This window comes from Denticeps clupeoides, chromosome 12, assembly GCF_900700375.1.
Source record: "Denticeps clupeoides chromosome 12, fDenClu1.1, whole genome shotgun sequence".
NCBI classification, from domain to species: domain Eukaryota; kingdom Metazoa; phylum Chordata; class Actinopteri; order Clupeiformes; family Denticipitidae; genus Denticeps; species Denticeps clupeoides.
The window spans coordinates 10,860,843-10,879,172 of NC_041718.1; the positions used below are offsets into that span (position 1 = coordinate 10,860,843).

General features: G+C 41.7%; 1 protein-coding gene across 3 annotated transcripts; it reads left to right on the forward strand.

Annotated features, from left to right (window-relative positions):
* The first annotated feature begins 49 nt into the window (after positions 1-49).
* On the forward strand, positions 50-15,810 carry timeless (timeless circadian clock). 3 transcript variants are annotated; one of them, XM_028999500.1, is made up of 31 exons: positions 50-364; positions 2,558-2,587; positions 2,710-2,846; positions 3,036-3,189; positions 3,360-3,474; positions 3,574-3,636; positions 3,745-3,846; positions 4,021-4,176; positions 4,329-4,462; positions 4,840-4,927; positions 6,597-6,773; positions 6,871-7,088; positions 7,194-7,297; positions 7,393-7,562; positions 7,763-7,885; positions 8,239-8,381; positions 8,822-8,919; positions 9,004-9,130; positions 9,577-9,778; positions 10,381-10,520; positions 10,701-10,792; positions 11,150-11,273; positions 11,412-11,494; positions 11,694-11,842; positions 11,993-12,218; positions 12,314-12,382; positions 12,663-12,781; positions 12,943-13,171; positions 13,418-13,460; positions 13,583-13,647; positions 15,133-15,810. In XM_028999500.1, exons 3-31 carry the CDS (start codon positions 2,750-2,752, stop codon positions 15,243-15,245), a joined length of 3,723 nt encoding a protein of 1,240 aa, XP_028855333.1. In that variant the 5' UTR covers positions 50-364; positions 2,558-2,587; positions 2,710-2,749; the 3' UTR covers positions 15,246-15,810. The 3 variants fall into 3 exon arrangements, with proteins under 3 accessions (XP_028855333.1, XP_028855336.1, XP_028855335.1); XM_028999503.1 differs by lacking the exon at positions 50-364 and adding an exon at positions 788-915; XM_028999502.1 differs by lacking the exon at positions 50-364 and adding an exon at positions 1,519-2,143.
* Positions 15,811-18,330: the final 2,520 nt, after the last annotated feature.

Consider the following 18,330-nt stretch of genomic DNA (forward strand, 5'->3'; position numbering starts at 1 on the left):
TGTACCGAGTCGCCTGTCACGCTGACTTCGAATGTGACTCGCGGGTCAAACCAACAGCGGCGACGCTCGGAGGAGGGGCCACTCTTTTACTCCTCTTCCCTGTACGCCATAGCTTTCGTCGTACGCTATGGAATTTATCGAGGGCTAATTAGCCACGGGTTCGTATGTATGGGTGTTTTAAAGGGAATATTTAAAAAAACTCTGTAACGCGCGACACTTTCTTTGGGTGCGAAGTCGTACCTGCTCGGCGTTTGGTACAGCCCCTGTTTGCCAACAGTGTTCTGAACAGTCTCAGGACTGTCAAGTACAGTAAATAATTTTTTTTTTCGACAACCTCCACATTTCAACACGTTTAAAAGATAAGGTATGGTTCATTTACATTTCTGTGGTTGGTTTTGTTTGGTGTTTCGTCAAAGATATCTACAGGAATGATTTCCAGCCGTACAGTAACCACACGGCGAGAATCTAAGCGTTGGCTTCTGTAGGCTGTCGAACTTATTCCCGTTCCATGCATTCTGACAAGCAAGAATGGCGTGTTTGTGGAACGGTCATGTAAGAAAAAAGGGGCATTGCGGTGTGTTCCCGGTAAAGCCGCTATTATTAGACCCGAGCGCACTGACGGCGCACGGCCTGCTTTGGACAGTTCGCCGCGGACAGAGACCGTTCGCTGCCTGCACAGTTCCGGGGCTGAACACACGCGTACCCCATATATAGTGAATTTAACTCCGCAGAATGCGCGGCGCGACGCGGTCCCTTTAAGACGCCGCCCGGGGTTTGCGCGCCAGACGCGGCGTGTTTCCGAACGGAGGGAGCGGGATGGCAACTCGCGACAAACAAGCACGGGGTGGAACGTGGCTGTAAACCGTTGCCTAGCCAGCAGATCACTCGTTTGCATGTGTTCTTCCTCCTTGTCTGGTGAGTGTTTTTAACTGGGTGTCCGGTGTGCGGTGTCCGTGAGGTCGCGGAACCTTCAGCGGACGTTCTCGGTTGCGGATCGGTTGCAATATGAAATGAAAGGAACGTGTGAAGAAATAAGGAAATAAATAATAATAAAAAGAAAACTCAACTCGGTGATTTTATTGAGTCTAACCTGTCAACGAGCCCGAATAAACAACGGCTACTAAAAGCTATAAGTGACATTCAACTACTTTCAACTAGAGTGGTAGTAGCCTAGTGAACCAGAAGACCCAGGTTCAAACCCCACTTACTACCGTTGTGTCCCTGAGCAAGACACTTAACCCTGAGTGTCTCCAGGGGGGACTGTCCCTGTAACTACTGATTGTAAGTCGCTCTGCATAAGGGCGTCTGATCAATGCAGTAAATGTAATAGTTTATGCGGTGCTTGGGGCTCCATTTAGGACAAGATAGCAGTTGTATGAGTGACGGAAATAACGCGCCTCCGAGGTTCTTCACAACTAATCGGCTTCGGTCACGTGGCGCCTCTTAAAGGCGAGAATGCCTCTTAAAGGCGTTTCACGCCGGCCCGGTTTTTAAAAGCGGGATTTCTTTATTTCCAGCCCCTGGTGCAGAGCCAAGCTGTGGCAGCCTGTGTTTTACAGAGCGTCGTGCCAGCAACTTGCTCGATTTTCGGCGGAGATCCCGTTCTCTGAATCAGTCGGCCGTCTTTTTGTCAGATGGCGCAGCACATGTCTCACACTGAGTCGTTCGGATCACAATAAACCCAAACAAAAACCTGGCAGCGTGAATAGACGGATATATGGATGGATTCTACAGGTCACGGTTCACGGTGCCTTGTTGAAACTTAACAGAATTGAACACTCAAATAATTGAAATTTTTTTTAAGAACCTGCAATTCATCAACATTGAAATATTTAATGTCTGTGTAAGGTTTTGAAAGCTTTTAAGTAATGTAAGCATTTAAGTTATTGTTCTGCCATACAGTCACAGGTACTGAAAGGGTTAAGCACTTCAAATTTTTCACCCCTCCCTCTCCGGCTCCCCTCTTCCCTGCAAAACTAGGCTAAAATCTGAGTGCATTGTGGGTAAGTGTCACAGTTGCATAACCACCATAACCTTACTCTTACTCCTTGTGGAGTTTTGAGTTGACTGAGTCTTTCAGCGCTGCGCTTGTGTGTCATAGAGGGAAATAATATTAATAGCACACAAAGGCCTTCAGTTGAGCGTAAGTTTGTGCGTCTGTGCGTGCGTCTGTGTGTTTCAGGGACAGGAAGACAGTTGGTGTGATGTAAGGTCATTGTTTAATGCATTTTGGGAACAGGAGAGGAAAGTTCCGATACTCGTGAAAGTGGAGGGGAAAATGATTTTATGTTATGAGATGTGAATTTGCGTGTCGCTGTATCTGATCATTTGACACCAAAGCACATCTGTTATATAAAGGAGTGGTTTTATTCGTGGGTTATCCAGTTCAACCCCTTGAACAAGAGCCAAACAATATTGCAAACAGTACAGGTCAACCACTGGATCTCAGCGTTTTACGTCATGTTTATTATTATAGACACCTTGCATTCTTGAAAATGTATTTGATCACACAGACTTTTGAGCTTCTTTCACTGAGTCATATTTCCTTGTTTTTTAGATTTGAAACAGCTCGGCTGTTTAAAATCAGGTGAGTAAAAGTGTGTTTTGAAGCACTCTTTTGACTTCATTTGTTGTCTTTTATTTTTCTTTGCGTTATATTCACTCCTCGCTTAATTATTGTCCCCTTCTTTCTCTCTTGCCTTGCTGAAGATTGGGGCATAGTTTTTACTCACTGTAAGGCTGGTGCTATATGGACTTGTACATGATGAACTGTGAGCTTTTGGCAACATGCAGTGCCCTGGGCTACTTGGAGGGAGACACCTATCACCGTGAGCCAGATTGCTTGGGTGAGTCCTCTCAGGGACTTGAAAATATTGAACCACTACCCTTCTGAATTTGTTACAAAATGTTGTTCAGCTGGGAAAACGTTTAAGATGAGAAGGAATTAAACCACCCTCAATATGTACAATCTTGTCGTGTTACAGTCTTCCACAATCTTTCAATGTTCATCTGATTACCTTTAACCCATTATTTAGAGAGTGTTAAGGATCTGATCCGCTACCTGCGCCATGAGGATGACACACGAGACATCAGACAGCAGCTTGGGGCAGGCCAGATCCTGCAGAATGACCTTTTGCCCATCATCATCCAGCACGGTCACGACAAGCCTCTGTTTGACGCCTGTATCAGGTGATTCATGTGGGGTTTTGAATGCATGCACAAGCACTCCTCTAAAATTTAGGTGTTGCAGCACAGCTCTTGCTAAAAGAACTTTGTTTTTGTGTTGCATGGTTTTGTCTGAATTTTTAACAATATGTTGTATTATCCCAATAAGTTGACTTTCTCCTACCTGTCCACAGGCTCATGGTCAACCTTACACAACCAGCAATACTCTGTTTTGGCAAAGTCCCAGATGACCCTACCTTCCGACATCACTTTCTCCAGGTGGTATCATATCTACATGCTTACAAAGAGGTATGGATATTGTAGTATTCTTTCATTGTACTTTTGTTTTATGTGCACTCAATGCAGTAAACAATGCTTCATTCTAATGCATGTTTTTTTTTTCTTTAGGCCTTTGCGAATGAGAAAGTGTTTGGGATTCTGAGTGAGAAGCTCTATAATCTACTGCAACTGGTGAGTAAAAGCAATGCTTTTATAGGACATGCATTTGACCATGGGGAATTCTTTGATGTGTAGGTCATGACACAGTTTTGTTTTATACGTCACCGTCATATGTCTCAGGACTGGGAGCAGAGGCAGGATGAAGATAACTTGCTGATTGAGAGGATTTTACTGCTGGTTAGGAATGTGCTGCATGTCCCTGCTGATCCATATGAGGAAAAGGTGTAATTATTTTCATTTGTCTCAGTCATTTCTACTTATTTATTTTGTACCTTCAATACTAACCCAGTAGTACATCACTACTTTAGCTGAAAAGGCCATTTTTTAGGTGGCTATTAGAAACACAAGTTTATAACAATAAAATTACTAAATGTGTACTTTTCTGGCTCTCTGCAGAATGTTGATGATGATGCCAGTGTGCATGATAAACTATTATGGGCCATTCACATGAGCGGGATGGACGACCTACTCAAGTTTTTGGCTAGCGCCCAGAGTGAGCAGCAGTGGAGTATGCATGTCCTGGAGGTCATCTCCCTCATGTTCCGTGACCAGGTAACACCCTGGTTGTCCACTACCCAAGTCTAATTTGGGCTTCAGCATCTGCATTTTCTCTTTCCTGTAGGATAAACTGTTGATGGGATCTACTTGTTTTTTTTTTGTGTGTGCTGTGACCCTTCTCTGTGCTTTTTGTGGAACACATGCAGACTCCAGAGGTGCTTGCAAGTGCTGGTCATGCACGTTCTTCACAAGAGAAACAGAAAGATGCTGCAGAGCTGGAAGCACTGAGAGCCAAGGAGCAAGCAGAGAAACGCTCCCGCATCATGCAGAGAGGGACGAGGTGAGGACAAGATAAAAGCTTTCTTGTGTGTGTGTATATATAAGAATTGTGTGTTTTAAAATGATTAATACCATAAATGTAAGTTTTGGGTTCATATTGCATCTATCAATAACATTAATTTCACCTTGATTTATTGATATGTAATTATGTAATCATGATCTTTTAGAAGTGCTTTCCAATTTCACACTTGTTGAAACATTACAAATGTCCATGTTTTCAACAATACCAAAAAGTTTAATTTGACCAGTATTATGAAAATCTGTCCAAAATATTAATTATCTTTTCAACTCTGCCCATATATTATAAAAAAAATTATAAAAGTTTTTTTCCACTCAAACAATTATTTTGTGGATTTTTCTAACATCCCTTTCATTTAGGCACTCTCGTTTCCGAGGCTCCTATGTGGTCCAGGGGGTGAAGTCCATTGGGGAGAAGGATGTCATTTTTCACCAGGGTCTCCACAATGTAAGTTTGTGCAAATGCTAAAACCAATTTAAAAGGCATGTTACGTTCATTCACAGAATGCCAACGTCAGCCTTAGGTGATTTAAATTTACATTACATTTTAAGGCTTCCATCAGACGGCCTTATCCAGAGCAATCTGACACAAATCCTGGTTTTCACTAAGTTTGCTGCTTCTGTTTTTATATGACAATTAGCATATTCTCCAGAATTTTATGTTGATTTGCAAAATCCCTCTTTGTCATGAAAATAAACTTAATCCCCCCCAAAAAACATTTCCACTGCTTTTCAGCCCCGCTGAGATCATTTCATTCATCCTCTCGTTAACACAAGTGAGAGTGATGACAAGCACAAGGCTGGAGATCATTCTGTCATGCTGATTGAGTTAGAATAGCAGACTGGATGATTTTAAAAGGAGGGTGATGCTTGAAATCATCGTTCTTCCTCTGTTAACCATGTGTTTCATAAAATGGGCTTCATGTGTAAGGATATTGCTGCTACTAAGATTGCACCTAAATCAACCATTTATCAGATCATCAAAAACAAGTGTTTTGAAGAAGGATTCAGTGAAAGTTCATCAAGCGCCAGGACCAGCTCCTAAAGATGATTCAGATTCGGGATTCCACCAGTGCAGGGCTTGCTCAGGAATGGCAGCATGCAGGTGTTAGTCCATCTGCATGCACAGTGAGGCTTTTGGAAGATGGCCTGGTTTCAAGAAGGGCAGCAAAGAAGCCACTTCTGTCCAAGAAAAACTTCAAGGACCGACTGATATTCTGCATAAAGTACAGGGATTGGACTTCTGAGGACTCGGGTAAAGTCATTTTCGCTGATGAAGCCCCTTTCTGATTGTTTGGGGCATCTGGGAAAATGTGAGTGCTACCATCAGTCACTCAAGAACACAGCCATGATAAAGTATGGTACCAAAACCTCCTTTGACAGCAACCTCTCTCAGCATCCAAGAACAGTTTTGTGAAGAAAAATGCCTTTTCCGCCATGATAGAACTAAGTGGCGCAGGGAACAAAACATTGAAATTTTGGGTCCATGGCCAGGAAACTCCCCAGACCTTAATCCAATTGAGAACTTGTGGCCAATCCTCAAGAGTCAGGTGGACAAACAAAAATCCACAAACTCCAAGGAATGGGTTGCTATCAGTCATGATTTGTCCCAGAGGTTGATTTACCGCATGTCAGTGTGAATTGCAGAGGTCTTGGAAAAAGAAAAAAAAAAGGTCCAATACAGCAAATATTGACATTTTGCATAAACTTGATGTAATTGTCAATAAAACTTGCTTGACAATTATACCTCCAATATACCCCCCCAAACCACTGTCCAAAACAGCAAACTCTGTGAAAATCAGTATTTGTGTCTTTCTCAATACCTTTGGCCACAACTTTAGTTGCAGGGATACTCAGGGATAGGTTTCTTGCTCAGGGGTGAAATGGTTGAAAGTGGGGTTTGAACCTGTGAGACCTTTGTGGTCTTCTGGTTCATAGGTGAGTCTTGTACCAGCTAGGCTACAACCACCCTTTAAAGAACAACTCTTGATGTTTTGAGAAAAATCTCTTCTGGATTGAATGTTTTTAGAAGCAACCTAGAACTAAACTTGGACTTAATCTCATGTTTGGACTAAGCAATAAGCTTCCTTTTATACATTCTTATTTTGTTCTCATAGTTGAAGAACTACTCCCACGACTCTGGTAAAGCTGTGCGAAGAGTGCCTAAGAGGAAGCTGATGGCCCAAGACCTTGAGAGCCAGCGACGTTCTGCGCTCAATGTGCGTCTTTTTCTGCGCGAGTTCTGCATCGACTTCCTGGAGAACTGTTACAACCATCTCATGTACCTGGTCAAGGTGCTGTTGCTACTCTGTGTGTTCCTTTTGCCCATTTAGCATTTTGGCTCTTTGTTTTCCCCTAGTAGATCTAATTCCTTTGTCCCTTCTCATTTAGGAGCGTCTGATTCGTGAGCAGGTGCAGAAGCATGATGAGACTTACTATCTGTGGGCCCTTAGCTTCTTCATGGCCTTCAACCGCAGCCACAGCTTCCTCCCTGACCTAGTCTCAGAGACCCTGTCCATCGGCACATTCCACTTTATTGAGAAGAACATTACCAACTACTATGAGATGATGCTCACAGACCGTAAAGAGGCCACTTCCTGGTCACGCCGGTCAGTCTTTTTTCAGACAGTATGGTCTAAATGGTTTCTCAGAAGCTACCTTGTTTTCCAACTCAATACCTTTTGACTAGTATTGCATTAAAATGTTTATTACAGAATGCACCTGGCCTTGAAAGCATACCAAGAGCTGCTTTTGACTGTGAATGAGATGGATCGCTCAAAAGATGAGAACATCCGACAAAGCGCAACAGTCATCAAGAGTATGGCATCTTTGTGCAAATTATGTTTTGTTTTGGTTTTTTTCCCCTCTTTCTCAGTTATTTTTTTTATGTTTATTGTGTCTGCACCTCTGCAGGTAACATCTTCTATCTGATGGAGTACAGGGAGATCTTCCTGACACTGCTGCGCAAGTTTGACGAGCGCACACAGCCACGCTCCTTTCTGAGAGATCTGGTGGAGTCCACGCACCTGTTTCTCCGTATGCTGGAGCGCTTCTGTAAGGGCCGCAACAGCCTGGTAGTGCAGGTGAGGTCTGGTCCAAATACATGGTGGGTCCCTCAGGTTTTTATTGGTCCACTGGATCATTTCTGTACTTGGCATATTAGAAATTTGAACCAAACCATTTTCCTCACTATTGTACTACATGAGTTTCATGTTAAACTAAACATTTGTAAATTAAATGATGTGGCTTTTTAACACTGGACTTTCTTTTTCACCTTGAATAGAAGAAGAGGGTGAAGCGCAGGAAGCGTAGCCAAAAGAAGCAGCCCCATCAGGAGAACACACCAGAGGCCCTGGAGGAGACATGGCAGATTGTGTCTCAGGATCTCAGAGAATCAGGGTTTAAGGTCAGTTTTCAGATCTCTAGCATGTACCTCAAGCTAACAGAATCTATTACACACATTGTCGTCTCTGTTCGGCTGATCCTGTGAGGGGTTGCCACAGCGGATCAATTTTTCTGGTTGACCTCGTTTTACGCCAGATGCCCTTCCTGACCCTACTCTCCCCATGTACCTGGATTTGGGAATGTCACTACGAAATGCACAGTCACATCTTCTGTGCCTGGGTTATCTATTAAATTCAATAAAAAAAGTAGTTCTGTCCAAAACTCTCTATTGTTACACTGTCTCTAACTCACACAAAGTTTGAAAGCCACTAGTACATGCAGTCTGTATCCAATCTGACAATAGTTTATTTACAGGCAGCGACAGAAGGAGTGGTACCATTTGATGCTGCCTCTGAAATTCCATTGGAGGAGCAGAGGACAGAGGCCATGGTGCGAATACAGGACTCACTGATTGCTCGACTTGGACCTGAAGCCCTTGGCCTGTTGCATGCCGCCAGGTATGTTCTTAAAATTCACCGCAGAACTCATCTCACTGCAATTTTACTGATTTTTTAAATAAATATGTATATTAGAGGTGGGAATTTGTGTTAATTGCAATTAATTAATGAAGGAAAAAAAACATATCACACTTTGCATTCCAAGCAAAGAATAAATTTGAGACACGTGCATTTGTTATTATTATTTAAAGACCATACCATTTTGAAAATGTACTTAAAATAGCACTTTATTTTTAGCTTTGCCCACTTTCAGCAGGGATATTATTTTTGTTTCTCTGTTTGGAATTGAAATGAAGTTTAAATGCATTTTCCCCCAGAAATTAAGAGCTTGACTATTCATGTCCATGTTTATTATTTGATAAAAAATTAGATACATTTTTTTAAATAGTCCCACCCCTAGTACATTCTTTATTGCCTACCCCTCTCTCATGTACACACAGAGAGGTGTGGCCTGATGGGAACGTATTTGGCTCTCCTGATGTGGAACCTGAGGAAGAACTGGATTTGCTCAGACAAATTCTCTTTGCAAACCTCCCCAGTAAGTGAAGATTACAAATGTTTAGTTTGCACAAAAATGGTTTAACCATGTCTGTCTACATATATTATGGTCTGCATTTATCAGGGGCTTCTTCAGGTGAGCCAGTTATGGAAGAGGAAGATGACAATGACATGGAACAAGAGGAGGAAGAGGAGCTGGAGTCTGTACAAGTCTCAGAGACAGATTTCAACTTTTTGGATTTCATTAAAAGGTAGAGAAACCCTCAGTGTTTTTATAGCGCCATTGTTTAAATGGTATGTGCAATGAAAGGCTGATCAGCAAAGCTGGGATATTTTTTGCATGTTAATTAATTATCCTATAGCAGATATTTCAAATCTGTCCTGTTTGGCATCAGGACTAACTGACACATCGAAGTTAACCAATTCTATTGTAGCATGTTTAGGAGAACCAAAACAGTATTAAAATACACTTGTATGTAAATAATATTTTGTCCCTTCTCAATGGAGTACAAGTTCACTGTGTAAACTGGAGCCACGTCTTCTCGTCTCTCTGTATATCTGCACAATATATAGAAGAGATGACAATAAAGTTTACTTGAACTTGAAGTGCCAAAATTAAGATGCTCAGAAAAAGGATTACTGCACCCTTTTGATTGGCATAGGATGTTTTCCTAATTTTTTTTTGTTAAACCATCAGGTTTGCTAGTCCAACAATAGTACGGCCATACCTGCTGCTACTGCGCACGTATTCTCAGAACACACCACACACCAACCACTGCATTGCACGCATGCTCCACCGCCTTGCAGTTGACCTGAAGATGGAGGGGCTTCTCTACCAGCTTTCAGTTTTTTGTCTTTTCAACAAGATACTGGGAGACCCTGCTGCTGCTGCTTACAAGGTATTTACATCCTTCATAGTAGCTCAACTTAATTAATGTAAAGGACACCTATGATTCGCTTTGTGAAATTAATACAAGTTACCCTAGTCTGTCTGTGGTCCTGCAGTGGCTAGAAATGGTGATAGATGTAAAAGAGTGCTTTGATTCAGAGAGCGGCAGCTCAGACGGTCAGATCTAGCATGTCTCCCCGTATGTTGTCATTTCCAACCCCTTTCCTAAAAAGGACCACAGACCATCATGGCTTGCAAACGTGAGACCTCTCCTTATGTCTCTTCATTCCAGTTTTTCATGATTGGATGTGAAAATGAGCACAAACTATTTTTTTTGTGGAAAAACAGGTGCCCCAAAAAGGAAGTGTTGATTTCATAATTTCCGTGAATGCCCGTTCAGTTCTATAGTCCACTCTCCTCCTCATCCCACCTCTCTCCTCCTCATTTGCATTTAAAGCTACACAAAACAAAACCGTGCATCCCTGGGAAATCTCATTGTGTGACTGGATAAAAGTGGCTGTAATTATGCACCAAGGCTGAATTTCGGAAAGAGATTTCAGATATAGTATTAGGGGACTGCTAATATACCTTTTTCATTTGACCTTTTAACAGGAGCTGGTGACTTTTGCGAAGTTTGTCCTGAGCCGGTTCTTTGCTGTGGCAGCGAAGAACAGTAAAGCCTATGTAGAGCTGCTATTCTGGAAGAACGTGGGTGCTGTGAGAGAGATGACTGAGGGCTACTCCAAAGAGGGGTGAGTGATGATGCCTGAAATCCTCCTTGGTTTACCAAATGCTACATCAAATAGTCAGTCTCCATATCAATCCTCTCTGCTAATATCTATTATGTTTCTTGCTTTGAGACAATACTTAAGTTGTTAATTTAATACTTAAATTAAGTGCTTCAAATTGACTTGTTACTTTCTCTGTTTCAGAGAGGATGGCCTGAAGAAGAATAAAGCCACATGGACAGAGGAGGAAGAGGAAGAGCTGCGGCAACTTTATGAGGAGCACAAGGATTCTGGAGGTAAGAAATGTTTTTATGTTTGTACTGAGACACATGTTGGGTCATCAATTATGAAATTGAAAGTGAAGTGACTGTCATTGTGATAGACAATGAAATGTGTCCTCTTCTTTTAACCATCACCCTTGGTGAGCAGTGGGCTGCCATGAAAGGCGCCCTGGGTAGCAGCGTGTGGGGACAGTGCTTTGCTCAGTGGCACCTTGGTGGCTCGGGTTTCGAGCCCACAACCTTCTGATTATGGGGCTGCTTCCATAACCGCTAGGCCAACCACTGCCCTTTGTTTAGTTAATCCCTACACACATGAGTTGATGAAGCATTGCTATTTTCATTGTGCATGTCTGCCCATCTTCACCTTAACAGTTCCTGACATTGTGGAGACGTTGTTGCCATTGCTCAGCAACACCAATCGCACCCGTCGCCAGGTTGTGGCACAAATGGTTTCAATGGGCCTGGTGGACAGTGCTAAGGACCTGAAGAAAGAGAAGTAATGGCATTAACATCAATGTATACTCTTCTTAATAAGTGTTATATAAGTATATTTTTAATAATGAAAAATTTTTTATTATGCAGTGATTGTGACCCATTTTCCCCTCATTGACCATCTGCTCTTTTATTCATATAGAAAAGGTACTCGGATTGTGTTGTGGACAGAGGAGCAGGAGATGGAGCTCCAGATGCTGTTTGAAGAGCACCAGAATTCTGACGGTGAGTTTGAATTCACCATCTTTGCTCTGGAACAAGGACACAGAACATGCTGATATGAGGTCATGCTTTTTTTTGTTGCTTTAGCGCCATTGTTTCTCAATCACAGAAATCTTTTTTTTTTTTCCCTTTAAATCAGAGTATACTACTTTGGTATTTCATTAAGGTGGCTTCCTTAATTTTTGTTTGTTTTTTCTCTCAGATGTGCTGGGGAACATTATGAAAAGGTTGACTGCAAAACGTTCCCGGGCACGTGTGGTAGATAAAATCCTCAGCTTGGGCTTGGTGAGTGACCGCAAAGAGCTTTACAAGAAGAGACGGCGCAACGTTCCTGGGAAAAGTGCTGGCATGGTATGTTACTGCTCTGACCCCCACCTATGGAGCAAACATTTATTTACTACAAACTATTTATGTAGAAATGCATTTGCTCTTTTTTTTTATTACTATTAGCATCAACACCCCTTTTTTTTTTTTTTTTTTTTTTTTTTCTTTTCTACACAGACTGAAGATGAATTCTTTGATCTGAGTGGAGCTCCATGGGAAGGGGAACTGGAAAGAGATGAAGAGGAGGATGAAGATGACGAAGGAGAAGAGGACGACCGTGAAGAAGAAAGGAAGAAAGAAAGGGAGGCCATGGCAGCTCAGAAGAAGAAAAAGCAAAGGAGACAGAGTGCCGGGGAGAAGAATATCAATCTGGACCATCTAGTTAGAAGCTTGCAGCAAGAAGGTAAGGAAGTGAAACTATGGAAAAACCTATTGTTGTAATATGTGGAGTACTTCAAACAAAGAAATATTGTTTATTTGTTATGTGTGTGACCATAGGCTTATCAGGACCTCTGTTGTGGCTGCAAAACTGCATTAACAGAGCAGCAGATGATCGTGAAGATGACGGTGAGCATAACAAAAACAATACATTAATTAATTAATTTTTTACGTTAATTGACTTTCTACCCTAACTGACTACTTGTCCCGAGGGGGCAGATTTGTAGTCATTTTGTACAACTAATTGGTGATTTAAGCATTCCAGTTTCAAGTTTTTTTGGTAATTTACTGAATTAGGTTATAATCCTGTTAACATTTCTATGAGTATGTTACACAAATGTTATTTTAAATGTTAAATGTTTTTTTCTCTTTAAATAACAATGTCTTCTTTATTGGCTCTTCATTTCAGGTACATCCTATGCCGTACCACTTGTTCCTCTGACAGAGGAGAACGAGGATGCCATGGACAAGCAGAGCTTCCAGAAGCTTCTGCGTAAAGTAGGCATCCGAGCTCCAGCGGATGAGCAGGTGTGTAGATGTTACTGGTGTGTGTTTTTGGAGGGTGTGCATTTGATTGTGCTGCATGATCATTTTAGAGGTTAATTTAAATAATACATTTTCTTGCCAAAATAGCCTTGCTGCTGTTTTATATGCCAATGTAATTTTCTGTTAAAATTAATTGCCATCAGGAATCATTCTGGAGAATCCCTGCCACAATAAGTGTCTACCAGCTGAGGGCTTTGGCCTCATCTTTGTGTCCATCTGGGGAGTCAAAGGAGTCGGGGTTGGAAGAGGATGTGGAGAAGGATTCCACTCCAGAGCAAATGGACGAATCCTCCTCCCATGAGCAAAGAGCTGAGGCCCTTAGAGCTCTTCTGCTCGCCCGCAAGAGGAAACAGCAATCAACTGACACCTCAGGTCTGCCTGGACAATTAGAACTTTAAAAATGGCATTCTGTTCCTAATGGGTGCTCACATTTAGTCCATGAGACATATCACATGTTCTTATATTTTGGGAGGTTTCATTTCTGTTTGGATTAAAATACACATACATTTGTGTAAAATACAACAAAACGTACCAGTTTTTAATGAGTATAGATATTTTTATTAATTTCAGATGACTAGCACATCTCTAAAATACTTGTTGGTTCTCATTTTTTATCAGGGTCCTCTACTGCCGAGGACAAGACTTCTTTTGATGGTCAAAGGTGAGGCGATTTTCATTCTGTCCTCAAGATGGAGCTCTGTCTCCCTCATTTTGCTGGTAAGAATTCTAAAATATTCTTTGAAATCTTTACTTTTTCATCATATGTTTTTCTTACTTGTTCAGTGGTGAAGGGGGTGCCAGGCCTGGAGGGAAACGGAGCCGTTTTATTGACAGTGATGATGAGAAGGGTGAGAATTTTCTTTTAACTAATTCGATTCATGATAAAACAATGAAATTGACTTTCCTGTGGTTTCCTGTGCCATAAAGCGTTGGATAATCTAGTATCTAGGGTATTTGGTTGCTCAGCATTAAGATGGGGTGCTATTTTCTTACTTTAATTAAAACACTACAGTCAAAGGTCAATAAAGCACCCGTTTATCATTGAAAGTGAAAGTGAAGTTATTGTCACACGTGATACACTGCACACAATGAAATTTGTCCTCTGCATTTAACCCATCACCCTGAGTGAGCAGTGGGCGGCCATGACAGGCGCCCGGGGAGCAGTGTGTGGGGGCGGTGCTTTGCTCAGTGGAACCTCAGTGGTACCTTGGCAGATCAAGATTCGAACCAGCAACCTTCTGATTACGGGGCCGCTTCCTTAACCGCTAGTCCACCACTGCCCTTGCCATTGGTTTAAGGCATTGGTGGGCAAACTATGGCCTGTGGGCCACATCGGGCCGGTTGGGCTCTTTAATCTGGCCTGCTAAAAACTGGTATAGAATTGCTGAAATTGTCATCATTATGGCTGCTCTCATTTGAGCTCATCCTGTAGTACCTGGCCTTCCACCAGGGGGCGCATCAAGATCTTTGCTCGAACCCGACAGGTTTTTACATTTACAGCATTTACCAGACGTCCTTATCCAGAGCAACTTACAATCAGTAGTTACAGGGACAGTCCCTCCCTGGAGCAACTTAGGGTTAAGTGTCTTGCTCAGGGACACAATGGTAGTAAGTGGGATTTGAACCTGGGTCTTCTGGTTTATAGGCGAGTGTGTTTAACCACTAGGCTACCCTACCACCTGGTTTTTACACCGAATTGCGCTGTAAATGAGCGGTCAGGTGATGCATTCTGACTAGCAAGAAAGATGGAAAAAATGGCGAGGAGGTGCAGAGCTGAAACTGACTCTAGCCTCTGGCAATTCTGTTTTGGTTGCACCAACAATGAAAGCAATGTCTGGGGCGTGGGACAACTCTGACCATTTGAATAATGTTGCGAGCTTTCACTTGGCTCTCATTCTGGATAGAATAAGAGCTTTTTTTTTTTTTTTTTTTTTTTTTAAACAAGCTGGTAGCCAAAGTGAACACTACAACATGCCCATTTTTTACTAACTGACGAGCCAGAATGCAGCTGCTCTTACTCTCTGGAACCACGCATTGAAGACTGTGCCTAACCGCTCACCTACACTAAACTGTGTTCAACCCCCATGTAACATACATCTCAACATGTAACATTCAACTATTTACATCCAACCAGCTGATTACCTTTCCTTTCTTAGTTTGTTAATCATTTTTCCGAAGTGAGGGCTGATAAGCAACACAGTTACCACTAAAAGTGACACTGTAATGCCTTTTTTGTTTTTCTATGAATGCATTTGGTGCTGGCCCCTCTGACACATTTAAAAAGTTTAAAAGTTTACCCACCCCTGGTTTATCATCTATTTCTCTCTCACCAGATGATCCACAACTTAAAATTGATGTTACAGATGAGTTTGATGCTGATGAAAACTCAGCCCCCGCCAAGCGCAGACGTCATAGGGTGCTGAGTGACGACGAGGAGGGTGACTAGACAACCATCCTTCAAAATGAAGCTTGATTGATTGGGGTATGGGTGAGAGAGCACCACTCATCCAACCCCACTTGGCATAAAAACTTTCAGAAGAGTTGTACAAGTGACTCCTATAATTACTGATGTGGTGCTAAAACAACCTCTTCCGTACCTGAAATAGCTAATGATTGTGGGTCCCTTTAGTCTGTGCAGGCAGGTAGTGAATGGTTATTGGGAGGACTGTATGGATATTTATGGATTAGGTTTTAAATGTAGGTACAGTATATGCATTTATACCATATGTAACATGTGCAGTGGAAACAACAGAGGACCTACACTATTTTTTTCAGTGTTTTTGTTGTTGCTGTTTTCTATGTTAAATCCTGTGTGTTTTTGTAGGATCATCAAATAAACCCGATCTTCTGCACCCCAACCCAGTTAATGGTTAAAATTGGGGATTTTGCAAGGCTGGGAAGGCTTGGCTTTTTTTTGGTAGTTTGTTTTAGAAGACGTAGTTTAAAAGGTGTTCACTGAATATATGTTCTTATTTTCAACATAGGCAAATAAATAAAATTAAATATGTGTTTATTTGTTGTTTTCCTTATTTGGCAGAAAGCACACGTGTTCATGTACATTTTGACACTTAACACACAATACTCTGATGACATGATCAGAGTAACATTTACCAGTGACCAAACCTCATCTGAGTACCACCACCAAAGAAGAATATAAGCTTTTAATGTTTTTACTGCTGACTTGGCTCAATTTCCTCAGTGAGTTTGTTCAAGCACTTATGCGTAAATATTGGGTCTAGGGATCCGTCATTGGATTGCAGTCCTCCAGGTTTGAGGAGAGTGTTCTCATGTCTACACAAGAAAGTCCTTTTGTTTGTTGCATACAGTTATTGTGACATTACAGATTGATTAAAAGAAGATAAATCATGTGTTTGGAATTGTGTTTGGAATTCAGATATGTTTCTATTTTCATTCAAATCTTAAGTTTTTTGTCAAAAATACTTTTACAAATAAAAATGTGACCAACGATGAAGAAAGTCAGTGTATATGTGTATATTTACATATCTATTACTGATACCTGTAAGCATAGAAAAGCAATGTTATTTTGCTGTTTGAGAACCTTCATAATAACTACTGCATTATTAGTAGTAAGCCAAGTGGTAAAAAAAAAAAAAAAAAATATTGAATGTAAATTTGTAGGTTTGTGTGCTACAGTGCAAACAGCTCTCTCTACTTCTGTTCCCACAAAATATTGTTGCTACACAAAAGGCCAAATGATCTAATACAGTGAGACTGACATGGAGCCAGGAAGACTCAGAGGGAGGGAGGAGAAATGGGGAACATAAGAAATATGGGTGGTGGGTTTGATAAAAGGAGCCAGTTTACAATCAAAGCCAGCAGTCTACCACCTTCTCCCCAGCTGTGGCTCACCATCTCTGACATCTGGACCCAGTTAACCACTTCCTGTCACTGATGTCCGGTTGACTGTGTATCCCACAGTCTCCCGCCTACCCACCAGGGGAGAGTGTGTGGGAGAAGCACAGGACTGGTCTGGGTCCATGAGAACATAAAAAATGAATTGATCCAAGGGTGTGTGCATAAAGTGTATTATCATTATTTGTATCTGTGTGACATTTCCAAGACCACATCAGCTTCCCGGTGTCAATACAATATAATGTGATTTCTCCTTAAAGCTTTATTTTTCCCCCTGAAAGCTTTATTTACATCTAGCTTTTGGGGGAAATTAAAGTTACACTAGATTCAGACACCAAGAAATAACCATGTTAAATTCCAGGTTGAGGAAAAACATTCAAAACTGACTCTGACTTTGAAGATACCGTGGCCTTTACCCCTCATACAAGCATTAAAAACAGACGCCAACAAACACACCGAGGGAGAAAGCATGGCTGTCGGGTTTTATGCTGAGTTCAAAGCTCTCGCGCTTGCAGGCTAACACAATGCCTTGTAATTATGAGTCCCTGCTTTTGTGTGCACATATGTGAGCCATGTGCTTTCATAAAGCAATAAGCCTCCTGCCAGCAGTGTTTCCTGCAGAGGTTGGGAAGAACTGAGAAAAATACATTTTCACCTCTTGATTTGTCCCTAAAATGAAATCTTTCATCTGTGAATTGTGCCGTCTTTCCTGCAGCACCTAATCTTGGGAGGGATAATCAAGTTTCACATTCCCATGACTGAACTGAACGTGATAAAAGTGAAAGTGAAGTGAAACACTGCAGCACAGCACATGGTGCACACAACACAATATGTCCTCTGCTTTTAACCCTCACCCTTAGTGACCAGTGGGCAGCCATGACAGCCATGGGGACGTTGCTTTGCTCAATGGCACCTCAGTGGATCGAGATTCGAACTGGCAAGCTTCTGATTATGGGGCGGCCTCCTTAACCGCTAGGTACTTGCAGAGAATTGAAAACTGTGATTTTGTGAAAAAGTGAGTGAATGGTACGGGGCTACCCGGCCCTGGGTGAGAACCCACACTGGGATCCAGCAGACACGACCCTGGTTAACAGGACTAAGCTGTTAGGGATAGTGAGTGAGTGATAAATAGTGAGTTACTACCAGTTTGGACCTGGGAGACTTCAGTCGACTCATGAGAAAGTGAGTTGGCTCACAGAGTAAGAGGTTAAAGGGGCACCATGTTTTTGTTTCCAACCTCTTGGTTCACACCTTTAAAATTATCATCTTTTTGCAGTTTTTCACTAACTGTGGAGTCTTCTCCATCTGACAGTTCCCCTTGCCCAGCCCTTATCACACATAGATCTGTTTCTTTTTCAAATGTTATTTGTCACATACATAGTCATAAACGGTATGATATGCAGTGAAATGCTTTGGTGACTGTTACAGTCCACAGTATTGCAAATATTGCAAGTATACAATGATTACCAATATGCAAATGTTGCAAACATAACCAAATATTAAACTTTTATGTCTTTAACATAAAATATGTGTAACATCAAGGTATAAAGTGAAAAGGTCTCTGTTTCTCTGTAGGGGACATCATCAGCAAGTCTGACCGCAATAACAATTAAAAATATGCTTTAGTAACACATAGCCTATTCAGCCGATCTGTCCTC